We start from the raw sequence: 23,391 nt of genomic DNA, 5'->3' as shown, positions 1-23,391 counted from the left end.
TCCAAAGCTTAAGCAATTCCAAGAAAGGATGGTGGTCAACCATAGAACCTGTTCAGCGATGGCTGTGATCTTTCAATAACAGCAACCTGAACCCCACAAGAAGCAGGATAGCCGGGTGACTGCTTCATGTAAGGAGCAATTATATGAAGCATGTTTCAGCAATTTTCAGTGACCATAAGGTATTCCTTCCTCCAACCTTTTGGTGTTCAGAATCGTGAATTACCATGAAATCGACTGGTGGTTGCAGAATAAAACAAGGCATTGCAGATTGAAGTTCACAAGAGAACCTCAAGCAAATTCTATTACAGCTTGCACAGACAGATTGGTTCCAGAGTCAAAAAGCTGAGTTCGCTCTGGGACTAGATACAAGACAGGACAAGACAAACAGAAGCAGCAGTTCTACAGTCATAATCCTCAAGAAACCTAGATAATATTTACCCCTGCATCCAGAAGCACACGAAAAGGCACCATGATCGCCCTAGGCCTGCAACAAACAAACAAGATATTGAACATAGAAGGCGGGCTGCAACAAACACATGTCAAGAAAGAATAGAATGACATAGAATATTTTAATGCAGCTTGGCATAAGCTCAACACTCCATTAACATTTGAGTCCAAGGAGAGAAAATCTGCCCTGCCTCTAAAATTCTCTGCTCTATTTGATATGCAAAACCTCTTCTCATGCCTAATCTAAACACTCCACATTAGCGCGCGCACTTCCTTATGGACCTACACAAGAATAACTTTCCAGAAACCTAATTAGTGTCTTAATAGACATACTTCACAACACTAAGACAAATTAAATATACTTTTCACCAGTAGCAGCACTAATTGTAGCACACTATTTTTGAACAACTAAATATCTAGCGCATCACCTTTGAAGAGATATTTTGCAGCATCACCTTCCTGCTTCCAGTTTGGCGGTCATCTACAAATTCACTTTCTAATACAACTGATAGTCATCATGATCAAGCTGAAATGAAGGGCCTTGTCAAAGAACTCCTGAAAAGACCCAGGTCTCATACCAAATGTTAATGTCCTGAAGGAGTTTTGTGCACTTCCTAAAAGGCCCCCCACCCTTCTTCATATTCTGTCACGTTCCTCATTATGCCACTGCTTACAGTTTACGGTTGATATATAGTACCACTGAGTTGGCACCTTATATTGACTCACAAGAACAATGCAGCTACCAACAATCTGCAGCTGACAGGAATATCTGATGGCAAGAACCTTTGACTTTGATAGTAATTCTATAAATTAATGAGCTAATTATCATATGACAAAATCAAACCTCCAATCATGAACCCTACATGGGCAACAGAAATAAAGGTTTTTCCATCTCTCATGATGGTGGTCACCCAGAAACTTCTTTGCAGTTCTCAGGATGCCATAGAAATTACTCTGGCAAAGCCCCACAAATTACCCCTTTGTCAGGCTGCGCACCAAGCCCCAGCTAGGTACAACAGTTTGTATCTTTCCATCTACTCCTGCTTCAAGAACAATATAAACATGCTTTGAAAGGTAAAGAAATTATGTCATTTAATGCACCCTCACCCATACCTTCTGACCAATAACCACATAAAATTTTAAATTTGTTTTACATTTATAGCCTTCTCAAAAACACAAAGATATGCATTTAACCTCCAAGCTAAGAGATAAAATAAAGACAAAGTTATGGTAATATCAAGTAAAGACCTTGTTAGCGATGTTGTTGGAAAGCCAATCCAGCCCTTCATAAAGACCCTCTCCAGAAGTTGCGCAGGTGCTCTGAATGTACCTGAAAATCGAAGAAGAGCAAATTAACTCTTTGTAAGAGGAAATACCCAGATAAGAAAGCGTCAACATGAATTAGTTGGTAAGAGTATCAAAAAAGACAGAAGGTATACCAATGGCGTTGGCGCAAAGAGTGAAGACCAAGCTTATCAGTGATCTCTGCTGCATTCATAGCATTTGGAAGATCTTGTTTGTTTGCAAACACAAGTAATACAGCATCTCTCAGTTCATCCTGTCATATTGTACAACATTGAGTCCATTATTTCTTCCCTGATAATCATTTCAATCCACTAAACCCACATGAGAAAACATGAGCAGGAACAATCTATTAAATATTCTGGGAAAAATAAGGCGATACTGCACAAAAGCAGATATAAATGTGCATTTACCAGATATAAACAGATCATTGTTTGATACGCAATACAAGTAGATCATTTTTTCTTGTTTAATACATGATACAAATAGGTCATTTTTTCTTGTTTAATACACACACAAATACATGCATACATGTATACACAAATTCATGCATGCATACATCCAGACATACATACATATATACATGTATACACACATACATCTTCAAGAGGGACATTAATACCTGAAAGTCTTAAAAATCCAATCGTTTAAGGCTGGTTGCCTATATCTCGGAAATAGATTAAAAGAACATAATGTAGAAATAATAATTCTAACAACTAAAATATTTAAAAAAGTTTGACTTACCTATATGACCCTAATCTACACCCAAGCATATAGAGACAGCCTTGTAAATTATGAGGCCTGCCATGCATTTTATCATGCAATAAGTAGAGACACATGTTGCGAAGGAGAATAAACAAGCTGATTGTTTAATAATGTAGCTGTTCATCATGGAGATAAGTCATAGTCTCTGGGAGCAGGATGATCTTATGAAAGTTCAGAGATGAGCCATAGTCTCATGAAGCAAGATGAGTTCAAGAATTTATTCTTTGATTCCCTAAGAACTGCATTGTCGATGAGAGCTTGAGTTTTGAAAATGTCCTGCAACACTACAAAGCTCCCATTAATGGACGAGCTATATAAGTTTGAGCATGACACATCAATGATGAGCAATCTTATCTACTCCATTAATGCGTATAAATGGACAACAATGACAACTAGGATAGAGGATGATTATGTATATATGAATTTTGGTGCAAGCATGGATGATAGTAATGGTGGCTGAAAATTAATAATGAGAAAAAATTTATTGATATATATCTGTTCTAATATACGACCTCCAGAACAATCTGTGCATGAGGCATCCTCCCACTGTTGGTGACTTCACTTGGTTTTGCATCCTGTTTTCCCATCCTATTTTCAAGACTGTTTGCTTGATGTAGCTGAGTTGATTAGAGCATGCGTTTGTTAACCATAAGATCACAAGTTCAAGCCTTTGTTCTATCATTTATTATTTACTCAGATGAAACTTGCACATTTTGTCTTTCAAAAGAATTTGCATTGCCCATGCAATATACTAATTCCATCAATGTAAAACATTGGAAATGATGAAAATCATGTTTTGGTTGCTTTCATACAATCTGTTTTGTCAAAGTTGACAGGTTACAGAAGCTGGGAAGTTAGTTTTAGGGAAAAAAAGGCTCCTTCCTGATCTATCATACAAAAAGAAAAAAAAGCAGATTTTACACAAAATTAGGTTTCCTGATTAGTTGTCTTCTTACCATTCAAAGATTATCAAACAGCACACTAAAGTATACCATAACCTATTATCAGCTATTTTTTTCTTAAAAGTTTACAAATTTAAACCATGTTGTAGGATTAGTTTAGGATTCTATACGCTGAACGTCCAAATCAGAACCCTGCCCACTATAAAGCAATCAGAAGCAACCTAGAATAATGTTTGAAGCATATCATAGCATTATCTCAGTGTATTCTCCACTAGGTTTACATTTCTAACAATGCAAACAATATTAAGATGGATTTGTAGGCATCACTTGATTTATTTGACTTCTGGATGATATGGAATTGATCTGCAATCACATGCAAGTTCTATCAGCTATCCTTATTTCCAAATAAATGCATGGATAAGTGGCTTATATAAGAAAGAGCATGTCTTTAGCTCTCATAGACCATGACTATTTAGCCCAAACAGGTATCAGGACTGCTTTTGAGCACTTCAAGGCACAGCAAGATGAACAGCACACCAGACATGAGTACATGACTGTAATCTGAGGAATTTTTGGGCCTGTAAATGGCACCACCAAGCCAATAAATATTACTAAGGTTGGTTCTAGCATGTTTTTGCTTGAGAGAAGGTCCTTAACTTCAATGGTTGGTTACATAAAAATATTCATGAGGCTAGTTCTAGTTTTACCATGAGATAGTATGGGGACCAAGCTGATTCGGCACCGTGCGGATCCATACCATGCCATTTGAGGGTGTATCAACACACTGAGAACCAAAGAGAGGGGGCGAGGGAGAAGGAGAGAGAGGGGGAAAAAAAGAGAGGGAGGGAGAGGGAGAGGAAGGGAAGGAGAGAGAGGGAGAGGGATAGAGAGGGAGAAGAGAAGAAGAGAGAAAGAAGGAGAGGAAAGGAGAGAGAAGGGGGGGGAGAAGCCGAGGCCTCCGGACTCACTTGAGAGTTCGCGAGGGTTTTCAACAAAGAGGCTTCTGACGAGGCAACCGAATCGGGATGGCATCCAAATCTGGCAAGAGAAAGGGGTTGTGGCATCGTTACAGGGTGAGAACTGCATGAAAGAGAGAGAGAGAGAGAGAAGCAGGAGCTTACCGAGCATCGCAAGGCAAAGAGCGAGAGAGCGCTCGAAGGCTCTCCAAGATCTCGGGAAGACGAGGTTTTTTTTTTTTTTAATAACCCGAACTGTTAAAATAGACCAGACTATCCCGAGTTAGTGTCGGTTCGGTTCGGTACAGGTCGAATCACCCGGGTCGGTGTTGGTCCGGTTTGGTACAGGCTGAACCGCCCAACATCCTTTGATAAGGGCAACTTGCATTCTCAAGTGACAAACAATTCAATTCTAACTTTGTTCTATCCATGGAGGCGAGAAGCTTATAGGGACCAAAGTGATTGTGAATGAACATCAAATGAAACTAAGTAAATTAAAAATAACATACATAACCAAAGAGATGAACATGGTTACGATACATTTGGACAATGATATGGAAGATATAGAAATATCATATGATCCATAAAGCAAGCAGCTGATTTGTTAACCTAACAAAATACAAAATGCAAGTAGATATGTAAGCCAAAGTTTTAAAACTGGACCAAATGGGCTAGTTGAACCAGTTCAACTACTAATAGGAGAGATCTATAATCCCATCACACACATAAAAGTAAAAACTCTTCTATTTTGTAAGAAAGAGAAAACCACCAAGTAAATAGGTAAATTGTTTGAATCGCTTTGGGTTCAACTGAACTGGATGTTTTTTTTGGTTGATAAAAACTCTTGATTTGGAAATTATCATTTTCATTCTCCATCTTTATTCTCTCATCCTACTCGACCACATGACCTCTTTCTTCCTTTGCTAGTATCAGCAGTAAGGGTGAACCGCCTATGGTGACAAGTGGAGATGGTAGATGTAGGTTATTGGATTCTCTCCCTCCCTCCTCCATCACATCCACCATTTTCACGTGCAGCTTCTGGTCGCCTCCTTCTCTCTCTAGCCCCTACTCTTGCCATCCCTCTTCCTGTCTCTTAGAAAAAAAAAATCTCATAATTGGCCTCTAGCGGCTGTATGGGGCTCGAACCTCCAAGCCTCCCCTCCCCCCCCCCCCCTGGGCTGTTCTTTTCATCCCCTTCATCTCCCCTTTCTCAGTGCTCTCTCTCTCTCACTCTCACTCTCCCTACCTTGGAATGCCAAATTTTTTCACTGTCACTTGATGCCTGTGTTAGCTGTGCATGGAAACGTAAAGCATAAAGGCCCTAAGTAGGAACAGTTCTGAAACATTGTTGTCATTTATTCCATGTAAAATTAGCTAAAACTGTCAAAGTAATTGGTATGGTATTTAAAAATGTTTAAGATGCTGATATTGGCTCGAGTGCTGCTGATCTTTTAGTCTTCCTCTTGTTTTGAGCCTTCAACAATTCATAATCTCCTCTATTTCCCAGCTTTTTCTCAACCTCATAAATTAAAGTTGATTGCAACTTGTTAACTATAAATTATAATGCTACATGATAATAAAAAGTAATAAGTATTGTTTGGAAATTGCTAACAAATTTTAAATATTTGTCCTTTTTCTTTCATAAAAATGTATGTATAAGTTTTATTTTTTTAACTAGTTAATTCTAGTATATTTATTTTCAAAAGTAGTCATGGTTCGACTCCAGTTGATGGGGTGGTTGAACTAATGACCCATGACCCTGCCAATTGTCCAGGTTGATCAACGGTCCAGGTATGAAAATATTCATATAGACAATAATAATAATTCAAGAAATACCAATTTAAGAAAGTTCTGTGCATTGCTACATTCAACTAAAATCACTTAACTACTATGCAGACTAGCAGGATCTCAAGATATGAATGCAATGTCAAAAGGATCATAATTGAGTCTCAGGGAAAAGGAGGAAAAATGAAACCTCATTTAACATCCTGTGCAGCTCATCCCTAGCTTCAATAATACGATCTCTATCATTGCTGTCTACCACAAATATCAAACCCTGTGTGTTCTGGAAGTAGTGCCTCCAAAGTGGACGGATCTATAAAACAAAGAATAGCATTTCTCATACAAATAATCCAAGAAACAGAGACATGTATATTAAAATCCTTTCATAAAAATCCCAATAACATGACACTTAGATATTCAAAATCAAAATGACTTAATAATTACCATGCTTCTCAGATCATTTAACATAAAAGCAAGTTCTTCACAAGAAAAAACAATGTGGATTGCATCCAAGAAAATGCTAGTGGAATTCATACCTTGTCCTGACCACCAACATCCCATACAGTAAAGCTGATATTCTTATATTCCACAGTCTCCACGTTAAATCCTAAGAAGAAACATCTCCGCTATCATCTCCGCTATCCATATCAAGACACCATAAAGAATACTAAAATACATTTTTTTTTTCAAGAATTGAGTTCCCAAAGGAAGATTTTTCATAAACTTGAGCCTGCTATGATGACTTAAGTGAAACAAAGTTAATAAAATTCTCAGCTATGCCTAAATATATGATTCATAGCTACAAAGACAATACCTTAAAAGTGGATAAAAAACCAAAATTTGCCTTATCAAAGAAAAAGACAATTTAGCCATAAATATCAAACATAAAAGTGAAATAGAAGCATCCCAAAAGGCACTCTTAAAAATAAAAAATTAAAATAGCATCTGCAAGAGTAAAAGAAAAGTCTTGAAAACATACCTTGCCACAATAAAGTTCAATAAATTAGATAGTTTCATACTAACACTTATATAAAATTTAGGTAGGAGACATGGATTAGAATAGTCAATCAAGCTACATGTAAGTTCTCATTCTTAAACACAGACTAGGTTTTTCTTGCATTCATATTTATTAAAAAGAAATCACTACAAGAAAATTTTGAACTTTTATATGTGAATTAATTTGATAACTTCTTGTAATAATGGTATGATCTGATTCAGAATATAGATCATTGACCCAACAAATGTGCCAATAACTGATCACAAAGTATATGCTTAACTAAAGAGGTGGAAGTACAAATGCACTAACACATGAATTAAACTACAGAAAATAATATAAACATATATCCAATATGTAAACATAAAGGCACATATACAAAACTACATCCCATAACCATAACCATCTAGCCTTGTCCCAACTATACAAAGTCACATATATGAATCTTCCCTCACTAGGCATTCCTATCTAGGGCGGCTACCTATAATTTTATTTCAAGTTTTCTCATATTTTTTTCCTCACTGTGGATGGTACCATCTCCAAGAATTAGAGCTTGGGTAATTATAGTGCAAGTAGGTCTCCAACCATTTTATTAAAAAAAAAGTCAACTTTTAATCATGTTAACTTAGGCCTTCCCCTGCTCTTGCCACATTCTTCAACAAAGATTCTAGTAACCCTCAAGGATCTCTCGAGATCTTTAACATGTGCCTATACCATTTCAATCAATCATCAATTTTTTCTTAATAGGAGCAACTCTTATAGATTCCCCAATACTCATGTCTCACTCTTATTCCTAGTGTTACACAACATCTCAACTAGAGCTATCAATGTTCATGAGTATATTGTCTTTGGTTATTATTTAAGTAAAATTTATCGTTATATTGATTTATGAAATGTTGAACAACACAAATAGGTGTACATATCAACCTTTAGGTTGTAACTTGATGGCTTTATTATGCAACTAATAGCTGTTATAGATCCTGGAGCCCATGGATCTTGATAATGGCCTATGAAAAAAAAACAACGGTTCAAGCTCTATCCATTCTCCCATTTGATCAGATCAGAGACGTTTCCATCCTCTCTCTCTCGCACATACACGCACACAAATTTCTCCTCAAAATCTATCTTCTTCATATCTAAATATACAACCCGAACTCCTGAGTCCTCCCCAGCACCACTCCTCCAAATCTCTCAATGTTAGGATCCCATTTTCCCTTCTTCCCTCTTTACCTTCTTCAATGACGGAAATGGTGATAGGACCTTGGTTGATGATAACTAGGGTCGATATCAACTAAGATGGGGTTAACTACGATGGGAGATAGTGAAGCTACCTGATTCATGCTCGTGTGTGGCTTCTTTAGCTCCCTCTCCGTCTCCCTATCTCTCCCTCTCATTATGTTTGTGTGTGTGTCTATGGGTTTGCGGGTGGGTGATTGTGTTGGAAGGAGAAATTGACCTCACTCTTCTCTTAGGGTTCCTTCAACCTGATAAAGTAAATGTTTTTGAGCCAAGAGTGCTCAGTTTGAGCTGGCTTAAATTTAGGCAAGCCAATCAGGAGCTAGGCCTATCTAACTTGAGCCGAGATTGAGCTGGCCATATTTAATTCTAAGCTTAGCTTCAACAAGCCCTAACTTGTGTTCGGCTTGTTACACTGATTCTCAACATTCTCATATATGCAACATTCAAGTTGTTTCTTTGGACCCTTTTCATTACTAGACATTACGAACCACATAATATTGCAAACCTTATTGCCTATCCATCAACTTTTCCTCTATGTTGCCATTGATGGCATACATATTGACCACATAATACCTGAAAAGCACATCTCTACTTCATCCAACCAATTTTAATTCTACCACATGTCTTCATATAATTTTCCATTATTCTTTATAATAAACCTCATACAACAAATTTATCATTTTGTGGTATTTCTTGTCCATTAATCTTGATTTGGGCCTCCTCTTCATTTTTGTTTTCACTAAAATTACATTTTATATGCTATATATCCTTTAAAGCTTTCTTCCATAAATCCACTCTAGCATTTAATCTTGTTCTTTTCTCATTAATCAACACTATATACATATGCATATAATACAAATAAATTCATAAAATTATTGGATGCATAACAATAAGTTTATGATGTGGAAGGGAAAAGGATTTTGGATAGCTACAAAACCAAATTGAATGCTAAGAACCAAAGAAAAGTCCAATCCCCAATGGGTTCAAAAAATTGATACTAAATCAATATAAGATAGGATCAAAAAAGGATATATAGAGTTTGTTGTGGTTTAGGGTTCATGAAAATGAAAGAATTGCTGAAAACTCCAAATGGCCTGAATTTTGCATTAAAGTGAGCTAGGGAGACATATTTTGCATGGGAAGTTATGGTCGATGTGCATGTTTAAGGTTGAAAACCATGAGTCTAGGATTTAGTTAGTCCCTTCGGGTAACCTTGTAAAGGAACATAATGCTTTTCAAGTTCCATGTTAATTTATAGCACATCTATATTTAGGTTTTAGTTGGACCAAGGAGGCTGCAAAAGGAGAAATGGAAAAAGAAGGAACGGTGGGATAAAAGCTAGTGTAGGTATTTTCAAGTTTTTAGGATTTTTTTTTTTCCGTAGAAAGGTTCGAATAAGACATTTAAAGAGACAGATTTCAAACAGAAGAAAAGGGAAAACATAATCAAGATGAACTCGTCATCACTATATAGAACTTTACAACTCTTCAAGTTGGTTGAAGGAATCATCAAGCCAATAGATAAGTCATGCCATGAAAGAAGAGAAGCTCAAGGACTTAGTTTAACTGATATGTTTTAAGTTTATGAAGATGGAGGAATGCTACTAGGATTCAAAAGCACAAAGGAAAGAAACATGCTTTTTGTAAGATAGGTTCACTAAAAACAAAAGAACATCACTTTTAAAAGAAATATTCTCCGAAAAGGAGAGCTTGAAAAGCCTTTCTTGAAGAAACTTCTTTCATATGACCAAAATAATACCTCAATTACAAAGTTTGAATTTGCATGAAAAAGCATTGTAATTAAAAAACCCAAATCCTCCTAAAAAATTTATTTGTAAACCAAAGCTCAAAATAAAATATCCAATCAGAATACCAAATTCCCCTAAGCAGCTGAGGACAATGATACCTATATCGATTGATGAGAAATTAATCTTTCCATGATCCATATACTGATGGTTTGACATTTTTCTTCCAATCAGTCACTGTCCAACAACCCAACTCAATGGATCATTTAGTTAATCTACAAGCTTTAGTGTACCTTTGATCTGCTAATCTGGTCTGCATTTGCATTATCTCAACTAGTCCACCTTGAGGAAAACTTGGTCTTGAGTGGCTAAGATAGTATCAGCAAGTCTTTGTTGATATGAGGCCTTAATTCCTACTTCAATTGACCATTCATCATATTTGTTATTATCATCATGCTAACAGATATTCTAAAGAATATAGTTAAAGGTAGATGTTTTGTAAGAGACTGCAACTTGGCAAGTGGAATTATTCTTATACTCATTGAAAACCTCATTATTTAGTGGCAAAATTTCATCATGAAGCTTTAGCATGAAATGTTGAACGAGCAACTTCCATGTGACCTTTAAGTTTCCTTGCAGTGTGGCTCTTACAATGATGAGAAAGACTGGATGGCAATGATGGAATATCTTAAGTTACTAGAACTTCTTTAACTTCTTCTGTCAGTAGGGCATGAATGACACAATGAGGAAGCTTGTTAAAAACTGCAGTCTTGTAGTTTTTTTTACCAAAGCTTCTCCAACTTTTCATTGGCCTTGAGATGGTCTGTCAACATTCAAATTTAGCATCCCAATCATGAATAATTTCAAAATTTTGCAACCATGAGCAAGTAAGAAGAATAGGTGTGATCACAATTGGGATGCCAATACATAACATTAAATCCCTATATTTACCATTTTTGACAGTGATGAAGAAAGCAGAATGTATGCCATGATTTGTGCAAGAACATGTATTGCATATACGGTTGCTGTTGTAGCTTTCAATTCAACCAGAGTAAAAGGACAAAAAGAAAGTCACTAGTGGATTCTTAGATTTCTTAGTTCCAGCTCTAACACAAACCTTATTTTTTGCAGACGTCAAATGTATGTTACATAGATGCAGTCTATGTTGATGATGTTCATAATTGCAAAGCTCAGTTCTTGATATCCATCATGTTTGCAAGGCAACAGGTCATGGCAGTCCAAGTTGCAACAATATGGAGTTCTACAAAATAAGGAGGCCAAGCACATCAAATTTGAAAAGGCAGGAGATGTCGGTTTCTTCAGAAATCAGGTATCATACAAGACAAACATTAGGTATACCAGGAAATAATAGGAACCGGTGCCATGTTACAAAGGCATCATTCGACCACAAGGTCTGCTAAGTAGAAGGTGCCATCCTTGTGAGCCTAGAGCAGAAGATTATTGGGTGACTTGTCCTATGGTGAAGAGACCCCACCCCTTCACCATGTCTAACCTTTACATAGCATTCTCTTGAATGAAGTCTGACTAGAATGACCTGTGCTCTCCTAATAAGGCTAGGTTAGAAAGAGAAAACAATGAACGAGGAGAGGTTGAGGCTTGGTGCACAAAGAAAAGATAATTAAAACACCAGATAAACGACACCGAAAAAAAGAGAGGAGAAAGGTACTCAGTTGGTATGTATCCCCCAGCTTGTCCTTCTAACGAAAAAATATATATTAAGCTGCCGACCGAGGACAAGGTTTCATATGCAGTTCTACACGTTATCTTAATAAGATGCCTTTACCATTAGTGATTGATCGAGTTGGACGTTAGAAATGGAAAAGAAAAGAAAGCAAAAAGAAAGGCTTCACATCATTTCCACATAATATTTTTGTTTCTCATCGCATCTAAACAGTGTCATAAAACTATGACAGAAAATGAGAATGTCAACAGGTCCTTCCTAAGCACGTCGATACGTACCGATGGTAGGGATCGTGGTGACTATCTCTCCCAGCTTGAGCTTGTAGAGTATGGTAGTTTTACCAGCAGCATCGAGACCAACCATCAGAATGCGCATCTCCTTCTTGGCGAAAAGCCGGCTGAAAAGCTTTGTGAAAGTCAGCCCCATCTCCCTGCCTCGTGCATAACAAACAAACCCCTCTCAAAGCTCAGTTCCTTCAAAGACCCTCGGAGCACAATGCGTGAATAAACAAATTCAACGATTCGGGATCGTTTTTCAAACGGATCTGTTACTTAACGCTGGAAAACAGCCCCAGAAATAGGCGAGCATCGCGAAGAATTCTACCAATGCTTTTCACATATTCAAGAACTGGACAGACTTAACCGGCCAGGCTAATAAAAATCGAAATTCAGAAAAAGAAAATGAGAACAAGACCCTTTTTTGATATCAAACGAAGAAAAGCAATAAATCCAGGTTTTGTTTCTCTATTTTTTTTTTCTTGAAAGTTCTCTTTCTTGTCTTCAAGAGAAGGATGCGCAGATTTGATAAGAGGAAGAAAACGATTCGGGGGCCAAAAGCGATTGCTCGTGCATTCTAATGGGCCGAAAAATAAGCCTTCTAAATCTAATATAAAGAAGATTTCCACTGAAACGATTACCTAGAAGGACGCAAGAATCCCCAAGCCAAGAATTTCAAACGTCCAGGACAGACACAGACAGACGGATCCAGGAAAAGAAACAACAAATGTTCATTCGGATGAAGAGGACGAGGCTTCTTTTACCTTGCCGAAGAGAAGCGATTAACCCTCGAAAACAAAAGCTCCGTGGAGGGAAAGCGAGGAGAGGAGATGGGGAAGGAGCGTGCCGCTTCAGCTCAACGCGGAGATTGATGAATGGTGGTGGGTCAACGAAGGAACAACAGGAAAAAGGTGCGGTATAACCGCATTGGTCCAAGAGAAAAAAATGCTGACGGAATTCCCGTCCTTTAAAAATAAAAATCTGAGTTCCCCATTATGCTTTCTAAATGCCGAACGCCTGTCAATTTAATCTCGATATAATTACAGAAATATGAAATCTCTCCTTCTAATGCCTTCCTTAATTATGCTTCTCCTAATCATCAACACTAAATTTTAAACTTTATATTGAAAAAAAATACCTAATTAGAAAGCAATAAGGTAGTGGAAGAGGCTCCAATTCCACGATACCACTTACCAGATTTAGTTAGGCACATGTCCTCATCTCTCATCGTCTTTCTATACTTTGATCAACCAGATCTCTCTCCACAAATAATATAGCCAGTTCGCACATTCTTTCTAGATCAATCTCTATCTGTTGTCTTAATTATCTGATGAAATATGAAAAGATGAATAAAAATGATTCACTCTAGTTAGTTAGGGGCGGCCCAATACATCTAGGGGCCCAAGACAAATTCAGTAAATGAAGCCTCTTTTTTTAAATAATAATTTTTTTTAATAAATATAAAATGCCTAAAAAAATATTATGGAAATAAATTGCTGTCCAGTACACTATTCCAACAAAGATGCATGAATCTAATAAAGGTAGACAAAAAGTCTCTTCAGTTTAATATAATTTTTGAATGAAAATATTAAAAAAATACTTAAAAAAAAAAAAGCTCATGAAAATGTTTTTGGCAATACTGTTTACCCTGTGGAGCAAGAGCAGAATAGGAAAAAGGTCATCCCATGGCGCTTAGAATTTATCCAGAAAGGGACAGAAAGTAGGGTCATTATGGAAAATTCACTCTATCTAATTAATAAAAGTCCCTTCCCACCATCTCTCTTTCAAGTGGGTACCCAAGCAGCCACTGCAACATCACGGCACAGCAGCCATTCAACCCCCCCTCCCTCCTTCTCTTTCTCTACCCTCCTTTTTCTTTTGCTTAGGACCATCTCCCCCTTCAAGTGAGCACCGAAGGCACAGCAGCCATTCAACCCCCTCCCTCCTTTTCTCTCTCTACCACCCAAGAGGGGAGAAGAAACCGAGAGGAGAAAATTAAAAGAATCTCCACCCTCCAAGAAGTCCATCTCCAATCCCCCTATCTTTCTTCCTGATGGCCCAGCTGGATCAGGAGTAATGACTTGTGAGGGAAGGAAAACCAAGACCAAAACCAAAAAAGAGAAGGGATGAAAGATAAGAGTGGCTTCAGGCGTGTATCAAGCCAACCAAATCCCTCCTCTCTCTCTCTCTCTCTCTCTCTCTCTCTCTCTCCACCCAAAACAAAACTACTGTCCCCAACTTCCCCAGTTGCCCCTCTGCAGGCCAGGAAACCCTCCACCTCCCTTCCATCAAGTGGGAAGACCCGTAGCCAACTTATGCTCCCGGAGGCATTCCATTGGCCCGAGGCCTTAGGCGACCGCCTCAGTCGCCTAGGGCTCAGGCCGGCCCTGTAGTTAGTATAGGATGTACAAAAAAAAAAGTTGGATGATATTTATATGATATTTTTACTAAACTATTTTTTGATAAAAAAATAAAAGTCTGGTTCTCACATTTTTTGTAAAAAAAATGAAACAAAATGTAATTTTGGTGGGCTAGGATGGATGAATGATTCCTCCTTTGTATTTATCCTTTCTAAGTTTTTTAAACCAAATGATGAATGGAGGTCATCCATACTTCCTCTCCTGACCCAAATCAAACATAAGGTAAGGGTCGGGAGTGTATCTTTTTTGCACAAATCCATCATTGGATCACACATTGTAGAGATCTCAAAATATTTCTAGCTCCGTCATTCATTATATTGCATAGCTCTTACCGCTATTAGTGGATGATCCAGAAGTAGATTAGAAAGGTAAATCTTTCTTTCTTTCTCGCGGAAAAGATATGCTTCCAACCCTCACAAATTTGTCTTTTTGTGTATTTGGCCACCAAATCAAATATTTTGTGCACAATACATGAGGTAGTAGGTGATTCACTCTCTTTTTATTTTTTTTTATAGAAATAAGGTAGGTGATTCACGAAGGCATTAATATCCATTAGTACTTGACCCCTATGCATAAAACCAGATGTACTTTGAACATTTAAACCAAGAGGAGAGAGAAAATATGATATCTATGTATACTGTTAATGCGAGAGAAAAGAGAAAAAAAGAGTAAAAAAAAAATGCCAAAAAAAATTCTCATCCAAATATTATTTTTAAAAAATTAATTTTAAAAAAATATAATATCCAAAAAAATAATTTTGATATATTTGATTGGCTAAAAAATGATATATTTTTTTAGAAAATCATATAAAATATCTATTATATTGATAAAGAAAAAAAATTTTATTCTTAAAAGTAATTTTAGAAAAAAAATTTAATTTCTAAATGTGAAAAAGTGCTTTTCCATATTCCTCATAATTTTTGTCATAAAACATAAAAAAATTATTCTTATGAACATACTATTTTTTTATTTTTTAAAAAATTCCAACCAAATAGAATATTTTTTATTTTTTTATTGGCCATATTTTTTTTTCTCTTATTTTTCCACAAATCAAACAAGCTGCAAAATAAAAAAAAAACGTGTTTGGAAGGAGTTCAAAGAATTCAAAAAATAAAATATTCAATTCTTATCCGGTTGACCTAAGAGGCACGTAAATAATAAGTTGTAAAATTTAAAACTTGAAAGACTAATTTACAATAAAATCGCGGGACTTGACCCTGTCACATTCGTCGGTTCGGGGAAAATTCAGATATTTTGTAGCAGTGGAGCGAGGCCGGCGTCTCCATCCACACCATCCGGTCCTCCCTTCCACCGAGTCTCAGGGGGAAGGGAAAGAGAAAGAGAGAGAGGGCGAGAGAAGGAAAGAAAGGCCGGGGCAATGGGCGCGATAAAGGCGGCCGTGGGCGATGCCGTGGTCACGTTTCTGTGGGTGTTCTGCGTCTCCAGTGTGGGTGCCCTGACCGCCATCATCGCGTCGGCCCTCCAGGTCCAGGGCGTCGCCTACTCCCTCGTCATCACCACCACCCTCATCTTCCTCCTCCTGCTCGTCTTCAATCCCATCTGCGACGCCATCGGCGGGGCCAGCTTTAACCCTACCGGGACGGCCGCCTTCTACGCCGCTGGTTTTGGGGGGGACAACCTTGTCTCCATGGCTCTCCGCTTCCCAGCCCAGGTCGGTCTCTCCGCCCTCCTTTGTTTTTCTCCTCTCGCTCGCTCCCTCTCTCTACCTTCCTCCCTCCTTTCTCCCCGTTCGTTTCTCCGTGGATCTGGCGAGATGGACCATCTGATTGATATGATGCTTCCTGGCAACAGGCGGCCGGGGCGGTGGGTGGTGCGTTGGCTATCGCGGAATTGATGCCTCCTCAGTACAAGCACAAGTTGGGCGGCCCTTCATTGAAAGTGGACTTACACACAGGGGCAGCTGCGGAAGGGGTCCTGACCTTTTGCATCACCTTCGCTGTCCTCTGGATAGTGATCAAGGGTCCCAGAAGCGCATTCGTGAAGACGTGGTTGCTTGCTGGGACGACTGTGGCACTCGTTCTTGCAGGTGCTGGTTATACAGGGCCATCCATGAACCCTGCCAATGTGAGCTGCTTCTTCCCTTATTCAGCATTTCTGCTGTCATCCTCCTCCTCCTCTTTTTCTCATCATTCTTAGGGGCTGAGCCGAGCCAAGTCGAATAGCTAGAGGCTCAAGCTTGACTCAATTAAGAATACTTGGGGTCGAAACTCGAGGTTGATTGAGTTTTACTATCAAAGCTCGAACTTAACTCAATTAAAAAAAAACAATATTCAAAGTCGACTTGACTTGACTCGAATATCAACCGAGCTCAAATTTGAGCCTTAGTCATAATTAAAAAAATGATTAAAAGTGAGAAGTTAGATTAGATTAATATATATATAATTATATTTTAGAATATTAAATTAGTAGTATATATTATAAATAAAATATAATATTATTAAAAATATATATACTCAATTAAGTTCGCGAGCTTTCGGTTCGGGTATTTTGCTACCCAAGCTAGACTCGAAAAATGCCGGAGCTACTCGAGCTCGATAATAGTCGAGTTGAATTGAGCTTGGACTTTAGTCGAGCTTGAGTAGCTCACGAGTTGCTCGGATCATTCACTCGTAATTATTATCATTTCAGATATTCACAAATTACTTTGGTGCTATTGTACTTACTATGTAGAACAATGTTTGCTGAATCGGTAATAAAAGTTGTATTAGTTAGCAATTGGTACGTACCATACCAATTTGTGGCCTACCGAAACTAGGAGGAGAGAGAGGAGAGAGAGAGGGGAGGAGAGAGAGAGGTGGAAGCCTCCAAACTCACCTGAGAGAAAGAGGCCGAGGCATCCAACGATAGCTTTGTGAGGGGATAGGCCGGAGGAGCAGGCAGGAAAGGGAGAGAGGGGAAGCAAGGGCTTCGAGATCTCTAGATTCGGTGACGGAGATTGAGAGAGAGTCTCATTTGGCCAGGACGACATTTTCATTGTACATTATTGTTGTCCACATAGATCGAGAGCTTCGAACAGGTTCGATGGAGACTAAGGGTTTCAAATAGGCTTGGTGGGAACCAAGATTTTCAAATAGGGTGACGCAGACGGGGATGCGCAGGAGGTCGAACTTGGGGATGATGGCGGTAGCTTCTTCTTTTTTTTTTCCCCTTTATGGCGGCTATGCTATGCTAGGGTTTTTTTTTGCGGATGGGAGGAAGAAAATGATGGAAGATGACTAATTGGGGTTCAATTGGGTGTGGCCGAATGGGGATTGGGTGAGAGTGTGCTTGAGGGAATTGTGGACGGGATGGGATTGGATTGGATCCAATTTAGGATTGAGTTAGTGGTGTGATAAATTGGGTGGACTTGGCTAGGTTGAATGAGGTCCAATTGGGCTTGATGTGGTGTGATTAATTGAAGGTGGCGTGGCTAGTAGGGAAGAGTCCTAATGCGACTCAAACTCTTCCATTATATTGCGTACTGGCGTGGGAATGAAATATGGCATGAGAAAGGAATATAGCATGAGAAAAAGGAAAAAGTCCTTCCACAAGGACTCTCAAATAAGGATAGCGTGAGAAGGGTTGTGGCGTGAGGAAATGGAAAGAGTCCTTTCACAAGGACTCTCAAATAAGGATGGCGTGGGAAGGATTGTGGCGTGAAGAAAAGGAAAGAGTCTTTCTTTCACGAGGACTCTCAAATAAGGATGGCGTGAGAAGGGTTGTGGCGTGAGGAAGAATAGGATAACTCAAGAGGATGGATGGATGAGTCTTATCTCCACTCAAACTCTTTAAAGAGGTTGGGCGTGAGGATGGATGAAGAGTCCCACTTCACTCAAACTCTTTCCAAACTTGGCGTCTCCCCAAGAAAAAGAAGATGGAGCGTCACACTCCAAGGAGAAAGAGAAACACTCAATATTTTTTTCTAAACTCATTCAATCTTATTCTGAATTTTATTCTTCAACCTTCTTTTTATATAGAGTAAGAGGTTGGAAAAACTAAGCAACTTACAACTAGAATTTTTGAGGACTCCTTTAACAAGAACTCCTACTTAACATGGACTCTTTTAAATTAAATCAATCATTTGACTCAATTAATTAACAAATTACCTAAGACTCCCAATCAACTAGGACTCTTAACTGACACTAATTTTTGAAGGAGTCAATAAACAAATAAAAGAAGAAAAACGTGACTTTTGAGTAAGCTTGCACACACCCATGGAGAGCTTCACGCACGCCCCTAGTTCCATCACTCCTAAATTTAGAATTTGGATCAAGTCAACGAGTAAACAACTAAGACTCCAAATTAACTAGGACTCTCAAATCAACTAAGACTCCAAAATAACTAGGACTCTCAAATGGACTCAATGTAACTTGACTCACAGATTCACTGTAACTGACTCATGGACTCAATGTAACTTGACTCATGGACTCTAAATAAACCAGAACTCTTCAATGCCACATGGACTTAGTGTAATTGGCGTTGGAACCCTTAGACCCAATGTGTTTTGGCGTTGGAACTCTTGGACCCAATGTGTTTTGGGCACGCCCAAGTAAGGACTCAATCTCCACGCACGCCTCCTTTTGTGCTCCTCTCCATTTCCGTCTGCATCAAGTGGTATCAGAGTGAATTTTCTGCATGAACTTGAGTACTCTACTACCATGAGTACGAGAAGTGGCCGTCCCTACAATACTGACCATCAACTTGAATACTCTACCATCATGAGTATAAGAAGCGGCCGTCCCTACAATGCCGATTGACATCAACTTGGGTACTCTACCATCGTGAATACGAGAAGCGGCCATTCTTACAATGACGATCGATAAGAAGAGAAGTTGGCTAAAATCGCCAATCAACTTGCTGCTGTAAAGGCACAAATACAAAAGCTTTGCCTTGTCAATCCATAAGTTGGGCGGCGCTCTTCAGAACGCAACACCAAGGGCGTTCCTTTCCTCGAGGCATTTTTTCTTTCACAATACCCAAAGTTTCTGCAAATAGGGTACATATTCGAAACGTGGAGCAGCAAGAGCCAACAAAAAGGTAAAGGGTCCTATGCTGCAAAAAGGAAGCCAATTCGATTGCTACAAGTGCGGCGGCCGAGGACATCTTGCGGTTGTTTGCCCCACAAAGACTAGCAACTTGCGTTGGTTTGCGAAAAAGACGAGATCGTGGAGACATTTGAAGTTTCTCGTAAATTTGCTGAGATTGAAGAAGAGGAGAAAGGCAACGAGGAAGAAGCCCCCGCGGTAGAACTCGAAGGATTCGATCTATCCGTTTGTGTTATTCGCAGGGTCTTTTTGGGTTGCAAGCAAGACGAGGACATGGAGAGAATTGGTTGCGCACCATCTTCCACATCCGTGTCGAACACAACAATAAGGCAATGAACCTCATCATTGACAATAGGAGCGGGACGAACATCGTTTCCAACGAATTGCTGAATAAGATAAAGCTAAAATTGAAGCCCTATCCCAAGCCATACCGAGCAAGTTGGATTGTTGATTTCAAGCCTGAAAATTTAGTAATCCAAAGGATGTTATCTATGAGGCGATTCGAGTAGATCAGCCATGAAGTTGAGGACATGTTTGCATCAATTGCTAAGGAAGTCGGTTCTAAAAATTCAGAGAAGATGCCATCTGATTTCAAGGAGGATAATCTGATTGTTCGGAGAAGCCGAGAGGAGCACAAGCAGCGCCTAGCCGTCCTGCGCATGGTGCTACGATGAGTGCCCGTGCGCAAGTCCGCAACCAAGCGCAGCAGTTGCAATTGCTGCGCAACGCAGTCTCTCGGAGTGCGCACCAAATCCGCGTCCCGTGCGCACCAGACCTGCGTCCGCGCCTCCTGTTGCGCTACCAAAATTGGAGCGTGCCGAACCAACAGCGGATCACCAGCACTCCATCAGCAGAGTCCACCCGAACCGGGACTCTCCTGGCGCGCACCGCTTGCACTCATGCGTGCACCAAATAGCGGATTTCAGCGCAACCGCATGTCCAGCACAGTGGCAGCAACCCAAGTTCACTTGGGCTAGGAATCTTCAAATTAGCCCCAACTCAACAGAGTCGAATTCTTTGTCAGCCGGGAGAAATTGATGTAGAAGCCCAAGAGGAGGCACGTGTGGAAATCGAGTCCTTGCGTGGGCGTGCCCAAAACACATTGGGTCCAAAAGTTCCAGTACCAAAACACATTGGGTCTAAGGGTTCTAACGCCAATTACATTGAGTCCATGTAGCGTTGAAGAGTCCTAGTTTATTTGGAGTCCATGAGTCGAGTTATGTTGAGTCTATGAGTTGAGTTACATTGAGTCCATGAGCCGAGTTACATTGAGTCCATTTGAGAGTCCTAGTTATTTTAGAGTCTTAATTGATTTGAGAGTCCTAGTTAATTTGGAGTCTTAGTTGTTTACTCGTTGATTTATTCTAAATTCTAAATTTAGGAGTGATGGAACTAGGGTCGTGCGTCAAGCTCTCCATGGGTGTGCACAAGCCTACTCAAAAGTCACGTTTTCCTTCTTTTATTTGTTTGTTGACTCTTTCAAGGGTTAGTGTCATTTAAGAGTCCTAGTCGATTAGGAGTCTTAGGTAATCTGTTAGTTGATTGAGTCAAATGATTGATTTGATTTAAAAGAGTCCATGTTAAGTAGGAGTCCTTGTTAAAGGAGTCCCCAAAAATTCTAGTTGTAAGTTGCTTAATTTTTTCAACCTCTTACATATAAAGGAAGGGTTGAAGAATAAAATTCAGAATAAGATTGAATGAATTTTTTCCACCTATCCTCTTTAGTTATTCTATTCTTCTTCATGCCATAGCCCTTCTCACGCCATCTTTATTTGGGAGTCCTTGTGAAAGGTCTCTTCCCTTTTTCTCATGCCACAATCCTTCTCATGCCATCCTTATTTGAGAGTCCTTGTGAAAGGACTCTTCCCTTTTCCTCACGCCATATTCCTTTCTCATGTCATATTTCATTCCCATGCCACATAATGGGAGAGTTTGAGTCCCATTAGGACTCTTCCCTGCTAGCCACGCCTCCTTCAATTAATCACACCACATCAAGCCCAATTCAACCTCATTTAACCTAGCCAAGTCCACCCAATTCATCACGCCACTAACTCAATCCTAAATTGGGTCCAATCCAATCCCATCCCGTCCACAATTCCCTCAAGCACACTCTCACCCAATCCCCATTCGGCCATACCCAATTGAACCCTAATTAGCCATCTTCCATAATTTTCGTTCTCCCATCCGTAAGGAAAAACCCTAGCATAGCATAGCCTCCATAGAGAAAAAGAAAAAAAAAAAAAAGAAGCTACCGCCATCATCCCCAAGTTCGACCTCCTCCCCATCCCCGTCTGTTTCATAGGGCCTTTCATAACTCCTGTTTCGACCGGCTGAATCATGCCGATAATTGACTGGTCTGGTCTGGTACGCCGTGAACCAGCTAGTTTGGCACAATTCTGCTTACCTTGATTCAGAAGCTGTGGTATAGCTTTGTGGTAGTGGTAGGAAATCTGTCTATGTCTTCACTCAATTTAACAACTTGGCATGTTTCCTCTTCAAATCTCCAAGAAGGAGGTTTAGCATATTTAGATTTTTTTTTTTTGTTTTTTTTCACCTGTGCATGTGTGCAAGCTTGCAAGTTTGCATGTGTAAGTGTTTGTTGTTGTGTGTGTGTGGGGGGAGGGGGTGCGGGAGGTTGGTAATCTCGTGTTAATAAATGCAATCGGCATATTGCCTCCTAACCTACACATCTTGTGTTGGTCCTTATATAGGTGAATGTTAACTGATGACTCTTTAGCTAGTGAGGAGTTTTATCTGGAAACAAGGAGAAGGAAAAAAAAGAAATATTCGTATGATACAGGGCGAAGAATTAAAACTTTTAACCATCAGCTGAACATTCCAACATTTCATGCATGTCATTGAACTAATAGCGGCATTTGTTGATTTGTTTTTTCCTTCCCACTTTTTTGGGTTTCATGTTCAGCCTATGAAGCTAGGCTGTCTTTTGCAGATTATCCTGTGACATTTGGCACAAAACAAATCAGTGTATAGTACAATTTATATTATAATTTCACTCTCACTGATTGGTTTTAAGATACTCATGGCTTTGGATATACTTGTGTCTATAGCTCCCCAGCATCTATTAAAGCAAGGGTTTAAGGAAGAACTTGCAGTGTGATTATAACCAATAATGCACATATGGACAACAGCTAGCTTGTATTTTTGTTGATTTTATGTTTTTTCTAAAAATTGATACTAATGTTGGTGCATGGATTGCACGGAAAAAAATGGCATCTGATTATGAACTGGCTGTTTTGTCAGAAAAGTAGAATTTTCTTTTTTGGTCATTTGTAGTTTATCAAGGGCCTCTTAAAATATATATGGAGGATATCGGAAGTAGCGACAACTAGTAAATACCTTGGGGCAGAATTATCTTGTCTTTTTGATGGCATAACTTACAATGATGCATTTGTTGAGGACTAAGGAGCCAGCAACCATCAAAAGTCAGAATTTAATTCCTTTGAAATATTTATTGGTACTAATATCTAACACATGTTACCTTCGTTATTAGACACAATTAGTGATGAATGCTGTTAGTAAATTGTTTTTTTAATTATATGAGTGATTAGTTACTGGAAGTTATTATATAATGTAGCAAAACTTTTATATAATCTTCAGATGTTTTATGGATTTTAGTGTTGCTTTTTGGCCTCTAATTGAAATGAATAAAGTTTGGTTACTTAAGAACATGTCGTGTTAGGATTTGGCTGGACATAATATTTTCCAAGTCCAACCTATACATTCTAAAACTTGTTTACATGCTCTACTTGGGCCGAATTGTGGTCCAGAATTCACTTGTCCAAGCTTAGGCTGTTATA

At 39.0% G+C, this 23,391-nt stretch overlaps 2 protein-coding genes across 2 annotated transcripts in view; one reads left to right on the top strand and one right to left on the bottom strand.

Annotated features, from left to right (window-relative positions):
- Nucleotides 1-222: 222 nt before the first annotated feature.
- On the bottom strand, nucleotides 223-13,107 carry LOC103723192 (ADP-ribosylation factor 2-like). The gene is made up of 7 exons (XM_008814028.4): nucleotides 12,873-13,107; nucleotides 12,112-12,263; nucleotides 6,691-6,761; nucleotides 6,348-6,467; nucleotides 1,887-2,005; nucleotides 1,696-1,777; nucleotides 223-484 (listed from the first exon to the last, which is right to left on the bottom strand). Exons 2-7 carry the CDS (start codon nucleotides 12,257-12,259, stop codon nucleotides 479-481), a joined length of 546 nt encoding a protein of 181 aa, XP_008812250.1. The 5' UTR covers nucleotides 12,260-12,263; nucleotides 12,873-13,107; the 3' UTR covers nucleotides 223-478.
- Nucleotides 13,108-15,747: 2,640 nt separating this feature from the next.
- Nucleotides 15,748-23,391, top strand: part of LOC103723194 (aquaporin SIP1-1-like) — a 31,878-nt gene continuing 24,234 nt past the window's right edge. Inside the window, exons 1-2 of the mRNA XM_008814031.4 lie at nucleotides 15,748-16,200; nucleotides 16,341-16,613. Coding sequence (XP_008812253.1) covers nucleotides 15,907-16,200; nucleotides 16,341-16,613 — 567 coding nt within the window. The 5' untranslated portion in view covers nucleotides 15,748-15,906. The remainder of the gene's footprint in view (nucleotides 16,201-16,340; nucleotides 16,614-23,391) is intronic.

The sequence above is a fragment of the Phoenix dactylifera genome, unplaced genomic scaffold (assembly GCF_009389715.1).
Source record: "Phoenix dactylifera cultivar Barhee BC4 unplaced genomic scaffold, palm_55x_up_171113_PBpolish2nd_filt_p 000591F, whole genome shotgun sequence".
Lineage (NCBI taxonomy): Eukaryota > Viridiplantae > Streptophyta > Magnoliopsida > Arecales > Arecaceae > Phoenix > Phoenix dactylifera.
The sequence above is the reverse complement of the archived record's forward strand: the minus strand, read 5'-3'. Positions and strand labels throughout refer to the sequence as shown.